This window comes from Larus michahellis, chromosome 19 (genome assembly GCF_964199755.1).
Source record: "Larus michahellis chromosome 19, bLarMic1.1, whole genome shotgun sequence".
NCBI classification, from domain to species: Eukaryota; Metazoa; Chordata; class Aves; order Charadriiformes; family Laridae; genus Larus; species Larus michahellis.
This window is the reverse complement of record NC_133914.1, coordinates 2,398,798-2,420,780: the sequence shown is the minus strand read 5'-3', so window position 1 is coordinate 2,420,780 and position 21,983 is coordinate 2,398,798. Positions and strand designations below refer to the sequence as shown.

The following is a 21,983-nucleotide window of genomic DNA, read 5'->3' as shown; positions in this document are numbered from 1 at the left end:
ATAATTCCTCATTTTTAATAAAACCCATCTTACTGTGCAACTGCATAAAAGTTGGGGCTGAGGGAGAGAAGCAGCCAGGGCCTGGTAATTGACTTCCCGGTTTGTAATGTCAGAGCACGACAAATGAAAGCTTCACCCTTAGCGGGTTTTGATTTAGATCCTCTCAGTCAGCAAACCCTTAATTAGAGGCCACCTTCAGAAAAATTTGCATTGATAAAAAGGATATCGAAGTGCAGCCCCGTCCTGCCTTTAATAGCTCAGGACACGGCACCAGACCGGGCTCCCTGATGCATGCTCCATCCCGCCCGCGCGTGACATTTACTGCCAAGGACACGGGGCTGCGATCACATCACAGGAGCTGCTGAAATGACACAGTAAAATTTTATTTCTGCACTAAAAGCGTTTTGATCCTTAGGCATCCATGCAGATTTCTCTCTCTTCATCTTCTGCGGTAAAGCACAAACTCCTAGCTGTTATTTAGCTTGCTCTATCATTTCGACAAATGTGGCTTCGGATCTTTCAGACAGGCAGCTGCGAGTGAGCACTGACCACAGAGCTGCTCATTTGTTTCCTCCTTCAGAAAAATCCGTAGCCAAATCCTTCAGCGTCTCCTTCGGTTTTCCCTGGTGAGTCAGGACACCCCCGCAGCAGCGACGGAGCAGCTGAAATGCTGTATTTCTTTTGCCGTTTTTGCCTGGTGACTTTGGAGATGGCTGCGCCAAAATTCTCAAGTGGGGAGAGCAGCCCAGCTCCAAACCCGCCGGGTCCCCTCTGCCGGGACGGTCCCACGCTGCGCCCGAGGTGCAGACCCCCATCTCAAGCTGGGCAGCCACCAAGGCCCGTCCACTCCCCGAAACCACTGTCCTTCCGTGTTCATCGATGTCACCACAGCCGGCACAAAAGGGCTCATTGGGAACATATTGTTTCCATTTTCTCCAAGTTTTGAGAAATGCCAGTGATTGAAACGGACATTTTCTGTACCAAGCTGATTTTAGAATATACTTCCACATTTGGAAAGTGACGAGGAAAGGGAACCAACCCAGGGCTCAGCTAAAGAACCATGTTAGAAAAAAATATGTATTTTTACCCTTGTTAGAGGATTCGTGAAACTCTTCTCTTCAGGACCTCTACAGCTCCATCCTTTGGAGAGGAGACCCTTTCATACACACACGTATATACCTATGCAATGGATAAAAGCTCATGGAGAAACTGTTCTTATAGAAAAAGGCCCAGATTCCTCTATCTAAAAATATTCCACTGACTTTCATTACAAAATTTGCAAGGTCAAATGAGACCCTTAATCTGACCTTCCTCCACAACACAGGCCAGGGATTGTCACCAATTTCGACAGTGAACCCATAGCTTCTGTTGGAATAAAGCATGTTCTAGCAAGACAGCTAACATTGATTTAAAGTTTGCAAGTAATGAGAAATCCACTATATCTCTACGTAATTATCACTCATGGTTAATTTAGTATTTTAATTTTCAGAACCAGATGTTAAGTAAATCTTGCGCGGGAATGCTCGGCACCTGGCATGGGGGGAGGTACCGTTCCACTTGAGAAACGCGGTTTCTGTGCCTGCGTTTCCTCTGAAGTCAGTGACACCAAAAGAGTGATTCGCCAGCCGCAGGCGAGGCACCTGACGCTGCCCTGGATGTATTTATGGGAGGGTTTTTTAAGCCCCTGAATGAATGTTTAGCGAGAGGAAATAAACGCAGCTCTTAAGCCACACAAAGAGGTTGTATGTGGTTGCTCACTGAATCTAGCATGGAAATCATTAAATCACAGAAATAACAGAAAGAAACACAATTCGTACAAGAAGTCAGGATGAATGATATGCGCAGCCTAAATTCCTCGTGCCGCTCAGGCAAGTTCCAGCCTGACGAGTGGTGAAGTCCACCATTAATTAGCAGAAGCGTTTCCCTGGGAGACAGACCCAAGGGGTCCCTGCGAGGCTTTGGCTCAGTCCCACCAGCCCGCGAGCGTTCCCCAACGGCAGCGCTCCTGCCCCGTGCCACGGCTCCCTCGGAACCAGCCTTTCAAGTTTTATCATGAAGTTGACTGAGAGGAAAGAAATTGAACCTTTTACCTCACGCTGCTTCAATATTGCTTCCTGCAGCTTCATTCCGGAGTGGCCTCCCTCCGCGACTTTCTCCTCTCGCAGCAACACTGAAAGGCCAACAAAACCAAATCATCTCTGCTAACGGTGGGATCTGCACACAGCAGACTCTCTGTTGTAAAGAGTTCTGAGGCAAGAAGAAAGCGCAGCGAGGATCCCAGATGTTTTATACCATTTTAAGATACAATCGTTCTGACCATCTTAGAAGAGCCTGTCAAAATGAGCTCATTGCACACAGGCAAAAACCGCGGAGCTGGTAACATCTCGCTGTTGCCTGTGCTGTATTTTGCCAGCTAATACCAACTGAAAACCTAGACAATGAAACTCCTAGAACATAACGAGCAAACAACAGACGACGTCTCGTTCTCCAGACCACTGATTTCAGTCAGGAATGGGTCTCTTAAAGATGATAAATATATCCACACCACCACCTCCAGAATCTCGCCCAACGTGTTTTAGAGACCCCGCATCTGTGTGGGGGTTTTGTCTAGGTGATGAAAAGTCTTTGCAATAACTGGACCGTGTTACAGCATCCCCACGTTCCGCCTGTCCTGTCTGAGGTGCGGCTGTGCCCGATGCACACGGAGCCGTCCCTGCCCCTCACCCGCAGGGTTTTGGAGCAGAGCTCGCAGAAAGCTGCCCAAACCCCATCCTGTGCGACGCAGGCGGCTCTGACGATGGCTCTGTGCTCACTGCACAGCAAGACTGCGGGTGAGAACGGCAGCGGTTCCCCGGGGCCAGGCTGTGCCCGGGAAGGGGGCAGGACGCCCAGCCTGGCGCCAGCAGAGGCACAAGGCAGTCGTGCCCCATGCACAAAGGGAGAGGGGAGCTCCGGGGGGGCTTTGGGGGGTTTTGGCCCAATACCGCAGTGTGAGTGCCGTGGGTGTTTCTCAGGGGGTGGAAACGCCTTGGTTTCTGATGCCCTCTTTCTCTCTCTGTGTTGTGCACAGAAAGCTGATCTGGCCGTTGCTCCTCTCACCATCACCCACGTTCGGGAGAAAGCGATAGATTTCTCCAAGCCCTTTATGACGCTGGGGGTCAGCATCTTGTACCGCAAGCCCAACGGGACCAACCCCAGCGTGTTCTCCTTCCTCAACCCCCTGTCTCCTGACATCTGGATGTATATCCTTCTCGCCTACCTGGGGGTCAGCTGCGTGCTCTTTGTCATAGCCAGGTAAGGGGACGCGGGTGCCACCCTACCCGACTGCCATCACACCACATCTGCTGCCATGTGACATGACGTCCTCCCCATGCGCAGATGCGTTTTGCTGCCTGGTGTGTCGCAGGGATCCAACACCCAGGGGGAGCTGCAGCATTAAACCCCTGTCAGTAATGGAATGACCTCTGGCCGGTACCCAAAGGCGGGCTGTCTCCTGGCGTGGGGTTGCTCACCACTGTCAGGCTCCAGGGCTCTGTCCTCTCTCAGACCTCTATCTCAGCGTGGTTGTAGGGGTGATGCAAACCCTGTGGTGAAAACTGAAGATGAGCTATCCACAGGGGAAATTTGTTTTCTTCTTCGCTAGCTCCAGCCTGTGTTATATCCTTTGTACTGCTTTACCATACCAAATGCGCTTGTGTTTGTTTGCTTTATTAACATAAACCCGTAAGCCTCTTTTGCTGTATCAGGGCAGGCAGTTCCACAGATTTAGTAGACTTCCAGTACAAAAGAATTTTAAAACGCACTTTCTTTTGTGATTTTAGAAATTTCATTGCCTTGTCGTTTCATTGGCATCTCCCTGGTATGATGAAGGGGAATGGGAAATCTGATATTTCTGCTCTGTATCGTTCCTCACCGTTCATGCTCCTGTTCGGTCGCTTCTCAGCCACCTTCTCCCGAGAGAAGCCCAGCCTCTCCGCTGCATCCCGCACACAAAGCTCCCATGTCCAGCACCACTTCCAGCTCCTCTCTCTGCACCCTCCACCAGCAAAGCTCCCACAAACCCTTCCCTATATCAAAAGAATGGAGAACTCGCTGCCATGGATCAGACAATGTGTCTGTTTACAAAATTAATATGCATCTAATTAGCATGTTTAAAACCTCTATATTTAAAGGCAGCAGAATTTGCATATATTTGCATGTGTTATTAATTTCACAGAGTCTTTGATGAGACGCACAGTCCAGAGCTGCTCTCAATGTGTGATTCCACCTTTTCAAACCAAAACAAAGCACTTGGCTCCCTCCTGCCGGGCAGCCGCCCTCCCCAGCCACGCACAGCCCTCGCTGGATGGTTAAACGTTTTGTGTGAACACCGAGCCCAGGGAAATGTCCTAAGTACAATCTGCAGTTAGAGACTCGGTTCCCATTTGTTCCAGTTCCAGTTATGCCAGTAGTGCCTTCAGAAACCTCCCCGCTGACCTTGGACTGGGGCTCTGCGCAGACCCCGTCCCCCAGGCTGCTGTGCAGCGCTTTCCTCAGGGCATCCTTCTGAAACCGGCTTCTATCGAATCCACCGACATCAATCAGATAGTCAAAGTAAAGATTAAATACGAAACTACAGCAACCAGAATCCATTAACCCTCATGTTACAACAAATCTGCAATTTTCAACAGCCCTCAGGTCCACGGAGGCATTTAGAGATGATTTCCTGAGTTTACTATGTAATATCCTAATTACACATAACAGCAGTTGTCAAAGTAAACTCGGCTCAGCAGCCAGCGTTAGTGCTCCAAACCAGCTGGGACGGCGAAGCGGCTGCATCGCCCCATTCTCCCCCTGCAGGGGGGCAGAGGCGGAGAGGGGAGAGGACACAGAAGGCCCTCCATCTTCAAGATTTTAACTGCAATCCTCCATCCTAGTCTTAGCGCTGCACCGCTACCCAAAGGGCCACGCACGGGGTTTGCAGGCACCTTCCTGAGGTCCCACAGAAGCCGCCTGGGCACGGCCGGCTTTGCAGGCAGTTTGCCCGGTGCCCGCAGGGAGCCCAGGCCTGGGCGCTCCCAGCACTGCAGCGCAAACGGCAACTCATAAAAACAACCCAGCGGCTCATCGCAGCAGCAGGTGGGGTGACGCACTGAAATGGTCGCGCTTGTTATTGTTGTACTGTCAGAGGACAAGAGGCGCGTTGCCATTAACACACGGCTCCACCTTCCCACCAGCTCTGCACTGCGGAACTCCTGGCAGTGGCAGGGGCCACGCAAAAAACAGGAAAATTGGGCAAAACTCTGCCGCCGGCTCCGTCCTGCCCCATCTGAAGCCCAGGGATGATTGTCGGGGCATCCTGTGGGGCAGGACCAGGTCCTTTCAGGTCCTTAGTGGTTTTGCTTTGTATCAGAGAGGAACCAGAGGCTCTCAGCAGGAAAAGATGCTCCTCTGGGAAAATGAGCCTGAGGTAATTATGAAAAGGAAAAATATTGTGATGACTGATAGAACTCCTTCACTTTATGTCCCTGTTAGCCACGCAGAACATAGCTAGATGGGCTCTGCTGCCGTAACGTCTTTGGCTTTAATGCCATAAAGTACTAGACTGCCTGCGCGGCTTGGAATGACAATTCAAATACAATTTTACATTTATGAGTTTATTTTTCCCAACTCATATAATGGCCAAATCCAGCCCAAATTGTCCAGATCCCACTTTCAAAGCACGCTAAATGTGCAAATTGAATCTGCCCGTGAAGTTCATTACAGTAAATACTGAGGAAAGGTAGAAGGAAATGCGAGGACAGGCCCCGAGGTGAGGACACCTTTGACACCCCTGTTTACAGACAGGAAAATGAAGATGCTCTGTTCAGAGGGCAGCGGGGCCGCCCAGCCCCAGGCACCCAGGGCACCCCGTCCTGCCCTTGGCAGCGATGTGCACACAGCCCTTGCCCCAACCCACCAAGCCGGGCACCCAGGCACCCAACCAGGTACCGGCCCGACAGCCCCCTGCCCTGCCCGGCGCTGGAGGTGGGGTCTGGGCTGAGCCAGAGCCCTCCAGTGCCCCAACACACGGCGGCCGCGCTCAGGAACCGCGGGGCTGTTTTGACGCCCCTCTGGCGACTGCCCTGGCACCACGAACACAACAACCACTTGCTGTGCTGGGCTTTGGGGCTGGCGTTGAGGGCTAAAAACCTGAAAAACCGTGCTTTAAGTCTCTGGTTTTGTTCCGCGATAACCTGAAATGAGCCTCATAATCTCTCTACATCAAAGCAGTTATGATATAATACAACAGTTTTTCCCTATCAGGCTATTTTGTGCCTGAAATCAAACCTATAAAATACTGCAATTACAGGTTCTTTTTCACATGTTTTGCTCCTGACATTTCTTCTGTCTTCTGATTCTTTCCAAGAACACCAAGTATCCAGTGTAATTAAGGTTCTGCAGGAATGATCTTTCAACACATAGAGATGAAGAGCAAGAGATTTCATGGGGAAAATATTTACTGCTTTCAGAAGTAATGGAAACAATATCCGCTTCTGACCCCAGCAAGGCCTCTAAAATTCAATTCTCAGGAGAAAACCACAGTCAAAATAGCAAAGCCTTAATTCAGAGACACGAATATCCTGAACTAGGCACCAGAGTCCTCTGCTGACGCTATAATCATAGGTCAATGCCACTTAAAACCAACTTAGGGACTATTTAGAGGCAGGCAAAGGATGTATTTGATCCATCTCCCCTTTTAATCAGTCTTTCTTAGTTATTGATGGAGCCTCTGCTCCTAACCACCCCAGCCCCCAAAAGGGCTATAGACACTAGCAATTTATAAGGCTTCGTGGGGGTAATTTGTCTGGTGTCTCTGGTGCGGGGTTGCAGGGGCCGTGCAGCTGGCTGGCTTGAATTGTCACCCGTCCCCAGACTCACACAGCCTTCAAATTACAGCTAATCACCTTCGGGTGCACAACAGGGTGGGTGGGTTTAATATTCATCTTAATTGCAACAAGGACTGGGTCATCCATAAGAAATGTCCCTGGAGATGCAATTTAGACTCAAAAGTATTTTGTGTTAAGATCTTTAAACCTTCTTTGAAATGCTCCCCTGTTTCCCTGCCAAAAAGGCCAAGAAGAGACAAGAAAATAATCGCAGTTTTGATGGAATATTTCTCAGACACCGTTCCACACCTGAGGAAGAGGGAAGCCAGCCAGCGGTGAATCCTGAGCAGCCCCCATTTACTGTGGCTCCAGCCATATGGGGTCAACGAGCTCCGCTCGCTTCTTCCTTCATTACCCCTCTGTTGCCGCTAATGGTCCCACTCGCTTTTCAAGCACTGAAGACTCTGTTGCTGCTTTGCAGTTTTCTGAATATTTCTCTGTAATTTGAGCAGCACCAGTAGGTTTTCACTCAGAGACCTTGAAGTTCTTCATCGTGTCATCTTGTCAGGCTCATTTGATCTTACCAAGTCCCTTTCTGTTTCATATCCTTTCATTGGCAGCCCAAGAAAGTTTTCATCTAATTCTTGAACTCTGGCTTTATTCAACAGAAGGGGTTTAGGTGCCATCCTTTATGCACCTCGGGCAGAAATTTACAGCAAGTTTAAAGACACAGGCAGCATGTAAAGCCACGTCTGAATTCAGCCTGAGTTTTGTTTTCCTTTCTGATTTTCTCTTATTTCAAAAAGCAGGGGGAGGTGGGCAGTAAGACCGGCCCAGCCGTTACATGGACGAATGAGCAGGATTGTGAGGGTGCACCCTGCAAACCCAGAGCGGGCAATGGTCCCACTGCAGGGCGGCAAGATAAAAGGAGAGGTCATTAAACTCTATCTTGCACGTGGAAAATAGAAGCAAAACTGGGGACAGATGTACCCAGGATGAACTTTTCTAAAACCATGAGTCCTGTGCATTGCACCCAGTCCATCTCCCGTGGTGAGGTCTTCCCTGCAGGCACCCTCCTGTGCCTTGCCCTGCTGCGTTCACGCACCCAGGGACCGCGGCTCCGTGGCTGCAGACGTCTCCATGCGTGGGGCTCTGAGGGAGTCTCACGGCGCCACGGTGTAGAGCAGAGGCTGGGGTAGGTGTGTGCGCCGGGGAGGGGAGTTGTTTTGTGCTGAGGGACACCTGTGAAAGAGCTGTGTCTCTTTTCTCCAAGTATATCCAACTGTCTGACTGTGGGCGCCTGTGAAACGAAGCAAGAAGACGTCTCCTTGGGTAGCAGCGCGGCTGGCAGAGAATTACAGAGAGAAATAGCTCCTAATACAAACTGTGGGCTGGGCTTTGAGAAAGGGCTGTTGTAAAGCTACAGAGATTTCAGAAGGAAGCGGAGATGATAATTAATGCCTGGTTCAAAAGCAATTATACCAATTATGTTTTTAATTTAATCTCTGCAAAATTTGGGACTCTCAGAAAATGTAAATAAACAGCTCTAAAAATATTAGCATCTCTCCTGTTGAGCATCCTCCCCAGCTCCTGCCTAAAAGAGCTATGTTCACAGCGGTGCTTGCCTACCAATCCTAGGCAGGATTTGCAGAAATTATCATAAAAAATTTTCTCGGTTTTGCCCAAGAACTACAGGGAGCTCCATGGAAATATGTCCCTGCAGGGAATAAATGTTCTCCCACCATCTGCATCGGGGCCGAGGATCGCAGCAGTCCGCGGCAAACCCACACCAGTTTCCCCTGTTGTGCCGGTGCCCTGACCGTGCAGGATTCTTGTTTGTCAGGATGGTGGAAAGTTCTGCTTCTCACTTCGCTAAACCCCCCCGATTGCCATGGGCACTAGCAGGACAGTCCGTGCAAACACTGCCGTTTGTCCCAGCTACCGCTGCAGAACCACTGCAGCATCTCTCCTCAGTCGATCCAGAAATGCCATTTTTCCCCCATTCTGGAATTGTTGCGTACTTGGGCTGGAGGTCTTGTGTCTGCACCGCATCCCATCCCATAGTCGTGTGCTCCATTGCTGTCGTCTGACGTAGTGTTGCAGAGATGATCCGAAGTGACTGAAGGCTTTGGGGAAGCAACCTGAGATCCCTCAGAAGGACCTGGCTTCCCAGGTTTCCCTGCTGTCCGCAATGCAGGACACGGGGCTTACAGCCGTGCTGGTCACTTCTGAAAATCTTGGCTGAATTTGTCTTTTTCTGTAATAAGCCTCACAACTGAAGGGGTCAGCAGGCCCTGCACAGCAGCACGAGATGCATTAAGGCTCTTTTTCTCCTGTTCCTTTAGGGTCTTGTCATGCCACATCCCGACTAATGAGCTCTCGCTTTCCATGTGCCGCCGCAGGTTCAGCCCGTACGAGTGGTACGATGCTCACCCCTGTAACCCCGGATCAGACATCGTGGAGAATAACTTCACCCTATTGAACAGCTTCTGGTTTGGGATGGGAGCACTGATGCAGCAAGGTACGGCGGCACCTCCCCGCCCACACCCCCCCACCGGCTCCAGCACAGGCCTTTTGTCGTGGCTTTTTAAATTTAAGATTTATTTTGTTTGTGATGGGAACCAGATAAAACGTCTGGAGAGGCAGAGAAGCGCTCGTCAGCACCGGCTCCCTGCCGAAAGGCCGTGAGGTGTGGGAGAGGGGAGGCAGCTCCCCCAGCACCTCCTGGGACCCGCTGTGCTGGAAGCGCTGGGTGCCTGCTGCTCCCGACGGGGATGTGCCCTGGGGCATGGCAGCACCCCAGGGAGCCTCCCCGGGGAGCCGCGGGCAGTCTCGGGCTGGGACCATGGCCAGCAAAGGGCTAATGCGGCAATAATCTCGTCACGGGGGACCAGCTGCGACCTGTAGTTCAGGAGCTCTGGGCGACTGCGTTTGTTGTGATTCTCTCACTTTGAACTTCACCCCCTGAGCCAAACCACCACGCCAGGCCTGCATGGAGGAACGGGGGGGCCGTGTGCCAGGGCCGAGCCCTGTCTGGGGCACCAGGAAAAGGTCCAAGGCTTCTATGCCAAGAAAGTTGTACGATTTCCTCTGTGTCAGAGCAGGCCGGAGCTTGTCAATCTTTTTTTTTTTTTTGACACCTGCCCCTATTCGTACTTTCCACCTTCTGCGGGGTCAAAGCCCCATCCCAACAGCTCGCCCCGGGGCTCCCGGGACAGACTCATCGCTTGCCCCACGAGGCAGAGCTCTGCAAGCTGCAGCTGGCTGCCGGCACACACGTGCCACCGCGTAACAATAATTACTATTAATGAAGCGTGCACGCTCTGGCAGGTGTCAGAAGGAGCAGCTCCGGAGCCTGCCATCTGGAAGCACACAGCCAGATGATGGAGCGGTGGCGTGTTCGCACAGGTGTGCGCAGAGCAGCACCCACCCAGCGTGCCCCCAGGAGGAACACCGCCTTCATCTCCCTCCGCTGTTTAATTCGGCAAACTCAGCAGCACCCCACAGATTCTGTAAATTCCTACTTCTGTTAATTCAAGCAATTTGTGTATTTTCAGGATCTCTGTCCTGGCTCAGTTTTAAATCAACTTTTACAGAAGACAGGGCGTCTTGCCCTCTGGTCTGTCTCCATTTGTATCCTCACCTGGTCATTCTGCACGTTGTGCAATGGCCCGAGACTCCCGCGGGCACAGGGCAAAGGCTGCGGGGGCAGAGGGTGGCGAGGAGCTCCTCCAGGCAGCTCTGCCTGGCAGCCACTGCCCACGAGACCAAACGCTTTCAGTGTTACTGGTGTAAGATACCACAATGAACCTTAGAAATGGGATACGGATGGAATTACATTCATATATGTGGATGGAATAGAGCAAGTAGAATACATATAGATGGAATGAATAGAGTAAATCTGTTAGGAAGACAGCAGAGGGGGAGCTTGTGAGCAGCTCTGAATAAAGAACGAAATTCAGCTGTGATCTAATTGCAGAAAATCCAGGAATAGAAATAAGTGGAAAATGTCAAACATTTGTCACACTTTAATTTACCGTGTATCAGTAGTTATAGCCAGAGAGCAAAAGAACCACAGCATCAGCTTGGTGGCATGCACGGTGCTACTGCTCCATTCTCCTGCCGCCTCTGCTGCAGCGGGTGACACAGATTCTTCCCAGATCTCAGCTGCCCTGACGGACAGTGACAGTTCCCAGCAAGGTGGTTTGGCAGGATGAATCATCCTCTTATCAGATGCTGATAAATGAAAAGAGCTGTGTTCTTTTTAACTCTATTATGCATCTAAGAAAAAATAATATTTCAAAGCTATGTCACACCGTCCAATGCATCAAAGGGCAAGAGGTGGAACGGGAAAGAAGCAGGATCTTGAGGAGAACCGAAGCAGCCCTCCATATCCAAGGCTCCTCTGCTCCCTGGTGCCTCCTTGCTGCATTCAGATAGGAGAGAAGCTACACTCCATGCTATGCTTTGATGGCACACTGCTTAAAATTGCTTTGCAAAGCCCAATCTTTGTTGCAAATTCCAGGTTGGATTTATCCTCTGCATGCAGTTGTTTCAAACCCAAAGCTCTTTCCTGGCTTTAAAAGGTGTCTTGGGCAATTACAAAAATAGCACAACCCATTTAATCCTTCAGGTCTGCTCAATAAAAGTCATTCCAGACCTGTTACACCTTTTCTGCTGTAACATCTCCTGCTTCCCTACTTCTAACCAGTATTCAAAGTACTGGGCCCTGATAGTTCCTTTCTCTCGCTGTTTGATTTTTTTTTAAACCTTGTGTATTTGAACACACTCCCTAGAGTGAGTCCTTTGAAAAGTAATCCATATAAAAGCAAAGCACTTTTTAAATGGCAGAACAAAACACTCATAAAAGTTCATAAATGGCTTGCTATTTAAATCTCATAAAAGCAGCCTAGTTAATTACTTCAGTTTGAATGTTTCCTGTAAATTGTGCACTGTACCCAAGGTCAGCAATAAAGGGAGAGGGTTTTCTGCAAATGCTACAAAAAACCCACCAATTTCCTTGCGTGCAAGATGTCTGGATAATTTGCCTCAAAACCAGTTGGCTTTAATTACGTAGCTGTTACAGTTTTGACAGTGAAACTCAATCATTTATATATATGCGTGTGTGTATATAATCTATGTACGTATATATAAAATGGGGCCTTTCTCTCTCTTTGTTTCCTTCTCCTTCGCCCTCTCCCACCCCAGGCTCTGAGCTGATGCCCAAAGCACTGTCTACACGGATCATTGGTGGCATATGGTGGTTCTTCACCCTAATTATCATCTCGTCCTACACGGCCAACCTTGCCGCCTTCCTGACGGTGGAGAGGATGGAATCCCCCATCGACTCAGCAGATGACTTGGCAAAGCAGACAAAAATAGAGTACGGAGCAGTGAAGGATGGAGCTACTATGACCTTCTTCAAGGTGAGACCAGGCAAAGGCTTTCTGCCATCCAGGCAGAGATGCGACGCTCTCAGGCCAACGGGAGAGAGAACAAAGAACCAAAGAGACAAAGCCTCCTAAGCCACCACTGCCTTCTCCTTACATGCAGGTTGTTTCAGCCTCGCATCCTTGTCAAGACTTTGACCCCTGTCAGTTTAGCTTACCTAGATTCACATCATGGCTAAATCCCCCTCTCCCTCTTGCTAATTGAAGTTAGAATTACAAAGTTATATTGATTTTACAGCTTTGGAGACTGTACCCAATATTGGCTCAGACACCCTAAAAGGAGGCACGTTTTAGGCACAACAGGATGGGTCTATCTTAGATTAAAGCCCTACAGAGAAATCTTATGTTCCCTGAAGTATCTTCCCTATTTCCACATCTCCCCCTTGGCAGCTCCTTCCTTGTCTCTACATCAGCGGCTCCTCAGAGCCCTCGAGGGTGACCCCGCCAGCCTCCAGGGACAGGGAACAAATGCGACCGAAACCTGGAAGGTGCTGCAAAGTGCCCTCCCTGCCCGGGGTTTTTTACAGCTGAAATATCTTCCTTGTCCTTCAGGTACTCACATTAATGTAGTCAAGTTTTATTAACCTCTGAAATCCAGTGCAAGGTAACACCACCAATGCATCAGAGTAGAATTACATTAATTTCTTCTCTTTAAAGCATAATTAATTTCAGAAGTTAGCCAACACTGCAGAGGAGGTTGCTAAGAGCATTCATATTTCACTGTTGCCTCAAAAATTGAAAGAAACTGAGGGACTTAAAAAGATCTTTAAAACCACAGCCAGCCTGTAAAAACACGCTTTGAAAAAAAGAGTGGGAGAATAAAGGGATAGAAATGAGGGGTGATTAATCTAAGGAATGATCACTGTGGCTTGGAGAGGAACTTAAATTCACCGACGAACTCAAAAAGCCGCCTTTTCAGGGCAAGGTGTGGAGTCCTCTGGGCTGCCCTGGGAGCAGCAGACACAGCTTGGGGGCTGGCGCTGCCCTCCTGGGCCCGGGGTCAGCGCGGGCAGAGCGGAGCCACGGCCACGGGATCGCGGGGAATGGTCCTTCCGCCTCCTCATTCAGAAGGAAATACATGGGCCAAAGCGTGACAAACACAGTTCATGCTTTAAAAAGCAGGTTGTGCCTGGAATACTGCAACAAGTTGCCTAGGCACAGTGTAAAGGCAGCTACACCGGGCTGTCAGCAGTTTAATTGCCAAGACTCATTAAAGGAAGCCAATGTGCTGAATTTTAATGACAAGAAACAGCAGCATCCTTCTGCAACTTTTCTTGGCTATGACTTGGTTAAGGAGCCACTATACTTTCTGAATCGCTGTGCTTACGTCCACAGGCAGAAACACAGATTGGTAAAGAAACATGGAGGATTTTGTTTGGTTTGATCTTTAATTAATTCTGGGAAATTAAAATGTTGCATAGAATAGCAGGTTGCTGCTGGCTAGTTTGCTTTCTGCAGTGGAGCTGGTGCATGCAGTTTTGTCTTTGGCATGGTCCGATGCCTTACGTTACCTTCCAAAAGCAATATAAACCTACAACGGCTATCAGGAAAAGACAGACTTTTACCGCTGTGCTTTAACTACTCTTTACAAGAAGAGTTTTACATGGGAATAAAAGGAAACTGTCTTTTTTAAAAATCATCAAGGACAGAGTATATTTACCACTTCATATCATTAGCCATTAGAATCATTCTTCAGTCTTCTAACGGGCATTTGGCAGGGTTTATCAATGCAGTGCACTTTCCTTTTTCTTTTTTGTTGCTGCTGTTGTTTGGAGATGCCCCTTCTGACAAGCCCTTCGATTACGGGAGCCGTGAGAGCGCTCGTGTGGGATGACGCCTTGTTCGCTTGTCCTTCGCGTACAGAGAAACGCGGGAGAGCCAGGACTTCTCCCACCGCCCAGCGAGGTCAAACGACTGGGCAAACGCTGCGTGGTTTCAGTAGGGCCGCTCTGCCAGTGCCACCTTCCCAGCGACGTCTGTCAAAGAGCACAAGGGTCTGGGGACAGAGCAATGGGCCCCTCCAGTGTCTGCTGAGGATCTGCCCTCCCTCCAGATGGGTGGACTGAAGGAACGGCCGACGGCACAAGGCTTCCCGCACCGTCCCCTGCTCTGCTGCAGTGGGGGGTGACCAGCAGAGACGGCCCCCGCGGGCTGTGCGACTGCTGCTCTTGGAACGCGCCTGCAGATCTGGTGGCCGAGCACCCCTCCAGTTTGCCGAACAGACTGATGGCAGCGGCCTGACGGGGATCCCCCATCGTACCTATTTTGTGGATTATCCACTAGGACTACTTAGCCCAAACTGTTTCCTTGCTCCTTGTATGACTCCTCCCCAAAGCAGCTGCCCTCACGTTAGGAACTCACTTCTCCACATCTCCATCTTCACGAAGCTGCAAACCACACACACTGCCCCCTACAAGCCACAGCCTGGGCCCTGCGGCCCCCATCCTCTGTGACTGGTGGCTGTGGCCATCGTTGTCCTTCGCTGAACCTCGTCTGGGCCTGTGGCCCTCCCGGCACCGGGGTGTTGTGACAAAGTGGGACGTAGGGCCACAGAGGGAGAGTGGCGTCCCAGAGCTGAGCAAGGGAGTGGTGGGAAGTGGGAGGACGAGGAAGGCAAACGCCTTGCACACTGGTGCTGCCACAGCTCCCAAACGCCGACCAGATTTGTGCCCGTGGCCAGGCTGAGCGAGGGTCCCACACAGCTCAGCGAAGTCACTGCAGAAGTTCCTGACTGAGCTGAGCCAGACCACAGCTCTGGGGCAGACCCACGGCGAGCGCTCTCGCTCCCACAAAGGGGTTTGCCTGCGCAGCCGAGCCAACCGGCCACGGCACGGGCGAGCAGAAGAGAGAGTTCCACCAACCAGATTGGCAGATTTTGACTTCACAAAAAGAACTTTTGAGAAGCTATTTATTCCCTGGCAATGCAGATCGAGTTACAGGAATCAACACAGATCAATTAATTTAGGAGCGGCACCTAGCTTTCGTTATAAATCATGCCAGAAATCCTTCACGTCCTTCTTGCGAAGGATGCTGTCTCTCTCTGAACAAATGTCGGGTCTAACGTGCAGTTTGGAGTACGAGTGCGAGAGCGTGTGTATGTGTACATATATATATTCACTTGTACAGAAATGTTAAATCCTCAAGAGTAAGTATCTTCAGTTGGTGAAAATCAATTTATTTTTTCATACAGGCTGGAATTGAAAATCTTAAGCCTGAAAGTTACTTTCTTGCCAATTTCACTGATAAAAAAGCATATATGTCTTGGCAAGATGCCTTGTAGTGGCTCCTCTAAACTATTCCATTAATTTATTTGGGTGACTGGTCTTGAAGCATTGGTTATTAATGCAGCTTCTGAGCTGTGACTCTAAAGAATGAATTCAGAGGCGTTGTCGGCGTTGTTGCAATTGCAGCATTCAGAGGGGCTGGTACTCAGCTTTTCATACGTGCATCTCATTTAGCACTAACGCAGGGTTTGATTAAGATGCAGAGGACGGCAGAGCAGATTCTGATGCTATTTATCCCCACAAAAATGAGGAGGAGCTCCACTCCCAGGAATCGGTGGGAGAGGTGTAAGAGGGGAGACAGGATCCCCCTGGTGTGAACCATGGCTGCGCTGAGCAGCAGCGTTAAACTACCGCCTTTCTTCATTAGCCATAATCTCCATCATTCCTAACATTCCAGAGTTCCCGACTCTGGAATTTCTCTGCCCGGAAGAAGTCAGTGTCAGGCCATTTATCTTAATGCTTCAGAGCACCCAAGCGGTTCCTCCACATCTACCTTTGGTGGCAAGGCAGAGTTGTCATCGAGGGGGCCCTGGGGACCCCGCGGAGGATGCAGGGGCACAGGAGGGTCTCTGCCTGCCACCAACTCGCACTGCTTTGATACCGCCCGTGAAAGTAAATGATGACTCCACAGAGAAGAAACTTGCGTCTAGCCACAGCCCAGCAAATATCAGTTCAAACCTGTAATTAATCCCAGTAAAATTTTTTAAGGTAGATTACTTAAGCTGTAAAATCAGAGATGCGGCAAAACAAAACGTACACACACACAGAAAAGGTCCAACAAATGAACATAATTTATGTGCATTCCTTACTGACTATTAAATTACTACCAAAATGTTTTTGCTTATTTGAATGGTGCGTGCTCAAGTGAGGCCACCCAAATTCCCATAAATAAGCGACCACCTTTGCAGTGTGGCCGAAGTATTCTGAGAGGAGGAAAGGGAGGAAGGAACAACTTTTCCCCCAAATAGGAAGAAATGTACAGTGGTGAAAGCTCCCCAGAATTAGGTATGAGCTGGAGCACTGTACGCTCCTCACCGTGGTCGCTCCTGCAATTTTTGATTGATGACTGCTCTCACAATGACTGACAATCGCTTCTAAATTGGACTTTTAACAAATAGCCAGGTCTATCAAACCGCTAGTGCTGTGCTGAGAATCACAGTTGGTGCATTTTCACTTGGAAAAGGAGCGTTCTTATCTCATGGTAGCTAAGTTAAAGAAACTAATAGGAAATAAATTTCCAGCAAGGAGGTGGCAGGTTGTAGAGTCCGGGCAGAGCGGGAGATTGCCTTGAGCAGAGAGGCGCGTCGAGGCGCCCTGCCTGCGTCGGGGGCTTGGGCTGCCCTCCCCAAAGCGCTGCCGCAGCCTTGCCTTTGTGGCACCAGCGGGGTTTGCTGCGGGGAGACAGCCCTTCTCCGCGGAGGGGCTCGGCCCTGTGGTGATGGGTCTCTGGTTCGGCTGTTTCTTTAGCAGGAGCCGGCAGCGATGGGGAGCTCCGGCCTTGCGGCGAGCCCTCGCCCAGGCCAGCTCCAGCCAGAGGGTGCTTGCCTGCCGTGGGTGCCCCCACCCCGCGCGCCCAGGAGCCCGAGAAAGCTGGGCTCCTCCTGGCATTTCAAAACACAATTAAGTCCTTTCAGCTGGTCAGAAGCGGTGATTTAAGAGGAGAAGAGAAAAGTGTTTTTTCTCTTCCAGGGAGCCCTGTCTCATGTAATTTAAGTTGCCTGAAGAGCTACAATGCCTCATGCAAGTCCTATTAGCTTCACTAAATGCAGCCTATTGATTTTTTGCCAGTTTATTTTGCTCTATGCTTTAAACTGGGAGAACACTGATGTTGTTTAAGAGCTCTGTGTCAACACCCAAGGAGCATTAAATGCAGGAAGAGAAGGAGAGAAAGGGAGAGCCAGTGAACCCAGAGGCTTCTGATGTGAACTATATAAATGTTAAACAAGTCGTTATCAGCAAGCCGAGTATGCTATTCATTTCAATTACCCATTGTAATGCACAGATATTTAATAATCCTTTTGGAGGCTACATTTCTTGCTGCTCTTTGAGCTTTGATAGATGGCACAAATCTACCTTACAGGCACTGGCCCAGATTTTCAAGTGAGGGAGATTATCCTGCCTCTTGAATGGAGTTTGCTGCGGCACATCCACTACTGCACGTTCATCAAGTGGATTATAACAAGCACGAGCTTTAAGTGAGAAGAAATGAGTCCGTGGTTATTTCAGGCAGGAGAATGAGCCCCCAGGGTTAAAGACAGAGGAACAGCCCGTGTCACGGTGCTATACTGACCAATTTCGGGGTGTTAAGCCACGTGCCAACTTTTGTTAAATATGCCGAATAAAGGAGGTGGACAGGCGAAGCATTTGGAATATGAAGCATCATGGGGGACACTTTTTTCTTAGCTAATTTACCCTTATTTATAGTGTTTTTCTGAGAAGTACCTATGCTGGCATGTTTTGGGTGATGTTGAAAAACGAGGGGGAGATGTGATAGCAGCAGTTGGGATGGGCTGGGGCTCCATCTCCTGCTTTTTTATGGAAGGACAGAGACCTGAAACAGAGATAAACAACAGCTAAACCAGAAAGTGCTTCTGGCGCAGCGACTCCTCGTGCAGCTGCAGGTGAGCAGTTCCCCTTATTCAAAGCAAAGCACAAAGACTTATCAGCCCCTCCAACTTATCAGCCAGCTTCAGGCTCTTGCTAAGTAGTGCTGTGGAGGAGGAGGTTTTGGCTGACTAAGCTGCCTCTTATAAAATAAGAAGGCAAAATGAGATCTCGGAAAACCAAGAAATTAGGCAGAGAAGAAGAACGGCACATAAAGGAGCGGGCAGCAGCAGGAACACAAGCCTCAATATCCAAGTGCTTTTCCAGCGCTCAGCTGGGTGCGCAGAGCTGGGCTGACGAGAGCCACGTTCACCCACGGGAACGCAGCCACCAGCGAAGGGGGTACAGCAGAACGCGGATGTGCCTTTCCCGGGGAGTCTCTCTGGACTGAAGCCGGTTATGTCTTTTGTGACAACCTACATAGGGACAATTCAGAAGGTGGTCGTAGATAAATGCTGTGTTTCAAATGTTATGGAAAGAAATAAAATAACCACATTTCTTCTCACCCAACACATTTTACAGAAGAAGAAAAAGACATTCATGTGAAGAGTAAGCTAGAAAACATATTCCTTTTTTAACAGAATGCCTGCTGATAGTGAAAGAATAGCCATGTTTATTTTTAGCCGTAAGACAATCATCTTGAATATTTCTATGCCTCTGTTTATATGGATACGTTAAATTTGTTTGGCAGTTGCACATATCTCAGAGGAGACATGTTTCCTTGCGATGCTTGAGGAAAGACAAACATATAATAGAGTGTGTCCAAAAGAGAAAAACATGCCCTCTGAAATGTTCTCTGTCTTCTCTCATTGTACAGAAACATTACAGGATAAACAAAATTCTGGTTAGGAAACAAATACATCTAAACAGACATACTGATAGCCTGTCACACCAGCAAGTTCTGCAGCGCATCAAGGCAGGGCCTCACCGTACCTGACTGACGCGAAGGAACAGCTCGGTTCCACCTGCAGGAGAAGGTCTCTGGAGCGCTGACTTTCTGCTGAGTGTCTGCGCAACGTGTGCTGGAACCTTTGCCTCTCGTTACGGCAACGCAAAGCCAAACGATGTTAGGCCGTGAAAGCAGAGAGATATTTAAGACGAGGTCAAATTGGGAATAGTTCCATTATGTGACCTGTTCTCAAACTAGCATTTACTGTAAAGACACAAGGTTTCAGCAAAAAGATGACTAATTCTTATTTTGGGGGTGGGGGGTATTGTTTTTCCAGAAATCCAAAATTTCCACATTTGAAAAAATGTGGGCTTTCATGAGCAGCAAACCCACAGCACTTGTTAAAAACAACGAGGAAGGAATCCAGCGAACCCTCACAGCCGATTACGCCCTGCTGATGGAGTCAACCACCATCGAATACATCACCCAGAGGAACTGCAACCTGACTCAGATCGGGGGCCTCATCGATTCCAAAGGCTACGGCATTGGGACTCCCATGGGTAAGTGACAGTGGTGGGGTTCCTGCAGGTAGCCCTGGAGCGGGGCTGGTAACCCCAAATACAACAGATGGGATTAAGACAGTCCACTCCCACCAGCGAGTTTCCAAATACCAAAGCTTATACTGTCTGCCTGTTGAAGAGCGGCCTGAACAGCCCTGCTTAGCGCAGACACATTCCCTACTTTATGTGACTTTTTTCCTATTTTCCCGCTGTGTGTAACGGTGTTCCCCCTCCCCAGGGTCACCGTACAGGGACAAGATCACCATTGCCATCCTCCAGCTCCAGGAGGAGGACAAGCTCCACGTAATGAAGGAGAAGTGGTGGCGAGGGAACGGCTGCCCTGAGGATGAGAACAAGGAGGCCAGCGCTCTGGGCATCCAAAACATCGGTGGGATTTTCATCGTTTTGGCAGCGGGCTTGGTGCTGTCCGTCTTCGTGGCCATGGTGGAGTTCATCTACAAGCTGCGCAAAACGGCGGAGCGCGAGCAGGTACTGATTTCCTCGGTCTGCCTGCGCCACCACTAGCCCAGCCGTTAAGGATGTTACAGGCTGGCCCCAGAGACAGGCAGGGAGACGGGCAGAGGGATCCGGGGCTGCAAGGGCTGAAATGCAGCACCCCCGAAATGCCCTTCCCTAAGGCTCATTGCGTCTGTCCCGCTCCGACAGCCTCAGGTGAGGGGGTAAATCACGTCTGCTCTGATCAGGGTCATCTGCTGCTGCAGTAACTAGACTAGTAAACATTTGTAGGGTAGTTTTGAGCAAGCCAACACATAAGTCATAAAAATACGGACATAGGTCCCTGGGAAGGGACCTTTCTGAGCTGTTCCATCCACTCACCACTATCACATGCAATCGTGTTGCATATTCCGGGCGTAACACATGAAGTCTCCATCTCTTCTCCCCGCTCCTGTTCAAAGGGCCTCAAGAAACTTGCCAGGGTCCACCAGGAAGCCTCATACTATTTTATCAACTTTTCCCAACACTTATAACAAACAGCCCGTCCCACCCGCAGTGGTTGATTAGTGCTCATGAAATGAGGACTGCTTTGATGTTTTTTCCTCTTCCTCATGTGTCATGGTACGGTAAGTGGACAGTGCATTTGTGTGCATGACCAGGAATCAAAGCGAGCTGCCCATGTGATGGACTAGATAGATGAAGGAAAACTGCCCACTAGCAAGCCCAGCAGGATTCGATAGCCCTCTGTTTCCCAGCACATAAATCTACCGGCCCCCAGCAGGGATCACACAAAGCACTGGCACTCCGACAGCCGCCTGTAGCTCTGCCTTTTTGCAGGATTTAGTCTGTCAAAGCTGTAATTCGTGCCAAAGGAGAGAGGGGTCAACCAGACGCCCGTGCGTCACTGAAGTCCCACTAAGCACAGCTGATGCCTTAAATGCAGCCTTACCCTCGTGCTTGCCCTCTGCAGAGCCTAGTTTCAGCATCCTCCTGCTCACGGAGAGGTTAGCAGAGCGTTTTGCCAGGAGTAACGGTGCCTTTTGTCCCTGCTCTCCCCAGCGCTCCTTCTGCAGCGCCATGGCCGATGAGATCCGGCTGTCCCTCACCTGCCAGCGACGGGTCAAACACAAGCCCCAGCCCCCCGTCATGGTGAAGACGGACGCCGTGATCAACATGCACACGTTCAACGACCGACGGCTGCCAGGGAAGGACAACATGACCTGCAACACTGGATTGACACCTGTGTTTCCCTAGGGAATGGGAACGGGGGGGCGGGAGGGAAGGAATTGCAGCAGACAAGGCTGGATGCACTCTTAACTAGGGAAGAAAGGATTAAAAAACAAGAAAAAAAAACAGAAAAAAAAAAAGCCTGGTTTGGTTCATTTCAAGAACAAGGCCTTTACAATACAGCTGCATCGATCACCGGCATAGAAGCAAGAACTTCAAAGCACGGACTGTAACATGGGTCTTGGGGCTTTTCTGTTTTGTTTTTGTTATTTTTCATTCCTTTTTCTTTAACGCTTAGATCCTACAGGCCTCATGGAGTCCAAACACACTACCATCCAGGAGTCTGATGTTTACATACTGAAAACACACGGAGGCGAAACAGGATTGAGCCAAACTGACCCTCGGCGGGTCCGGAGGAGCCCCCGAGAGAGGCTTCTTTAGCATGGCAATAAAAAGAAACACTTGGTCGGGTGCAGCGCGAGCGAGCATCTATTCCACTGACATACACAGCACATTTAGGATACGTTGTCCAGGAAAGGGAAAGGTATCTGTGAAGCACCATGGCGGTCAAGGCTGTGCCTTCTCTCAAAGCAGCTCACGGTGGCCCTTTACCTCACGGCTGTGCTGGCTGTGGCCACCCGCAGCTGGAAGTGCACGGGGAGTGT

At 49.8% G+C, this 21,983-nt stretch overlaps 1 protein-coding gene across 1 annotated transcript in view; it reads left to right on the top strand.

The window, feature by feature from the left end:
- The window catches only part of GRIK3 (glutamate ionotropic receptor kainate type subunit 3), a 119,990-nt gene extending 98,516 nt beyond the window's left edge, over positions 1-21,474 (top strand). The window contains exons 11-16 of the mRNA XM_074563046.1: positions 3,071-3,294; positions 9,251-9,369; positions 12,057-12,274; positions 19,413-19,635; positions 19,874-20,124; positions 21,151-21,474. Coding sequence (XP_074419147.1) covers positions 3,071-3,294; positions 9,251-9,369; positions 12,057-12,274; positions 19,413-19,635; positions 19,874-20,124; positions 21,151-21,345 — 1,230 coding nt within the window. The 3' untranslated portion in view covers positions 21,346-21,474. The remainder of the gene's footprint in view (positions 1-3,070; positions 3,295-9,250; positions 9,370-12,056; positions 12,275-19,412; positions 19,636-19,873; positions 20,125-21,150) is intronic.
- Positions 21,475-21,983: the final 509 nt, after the last annotated feature.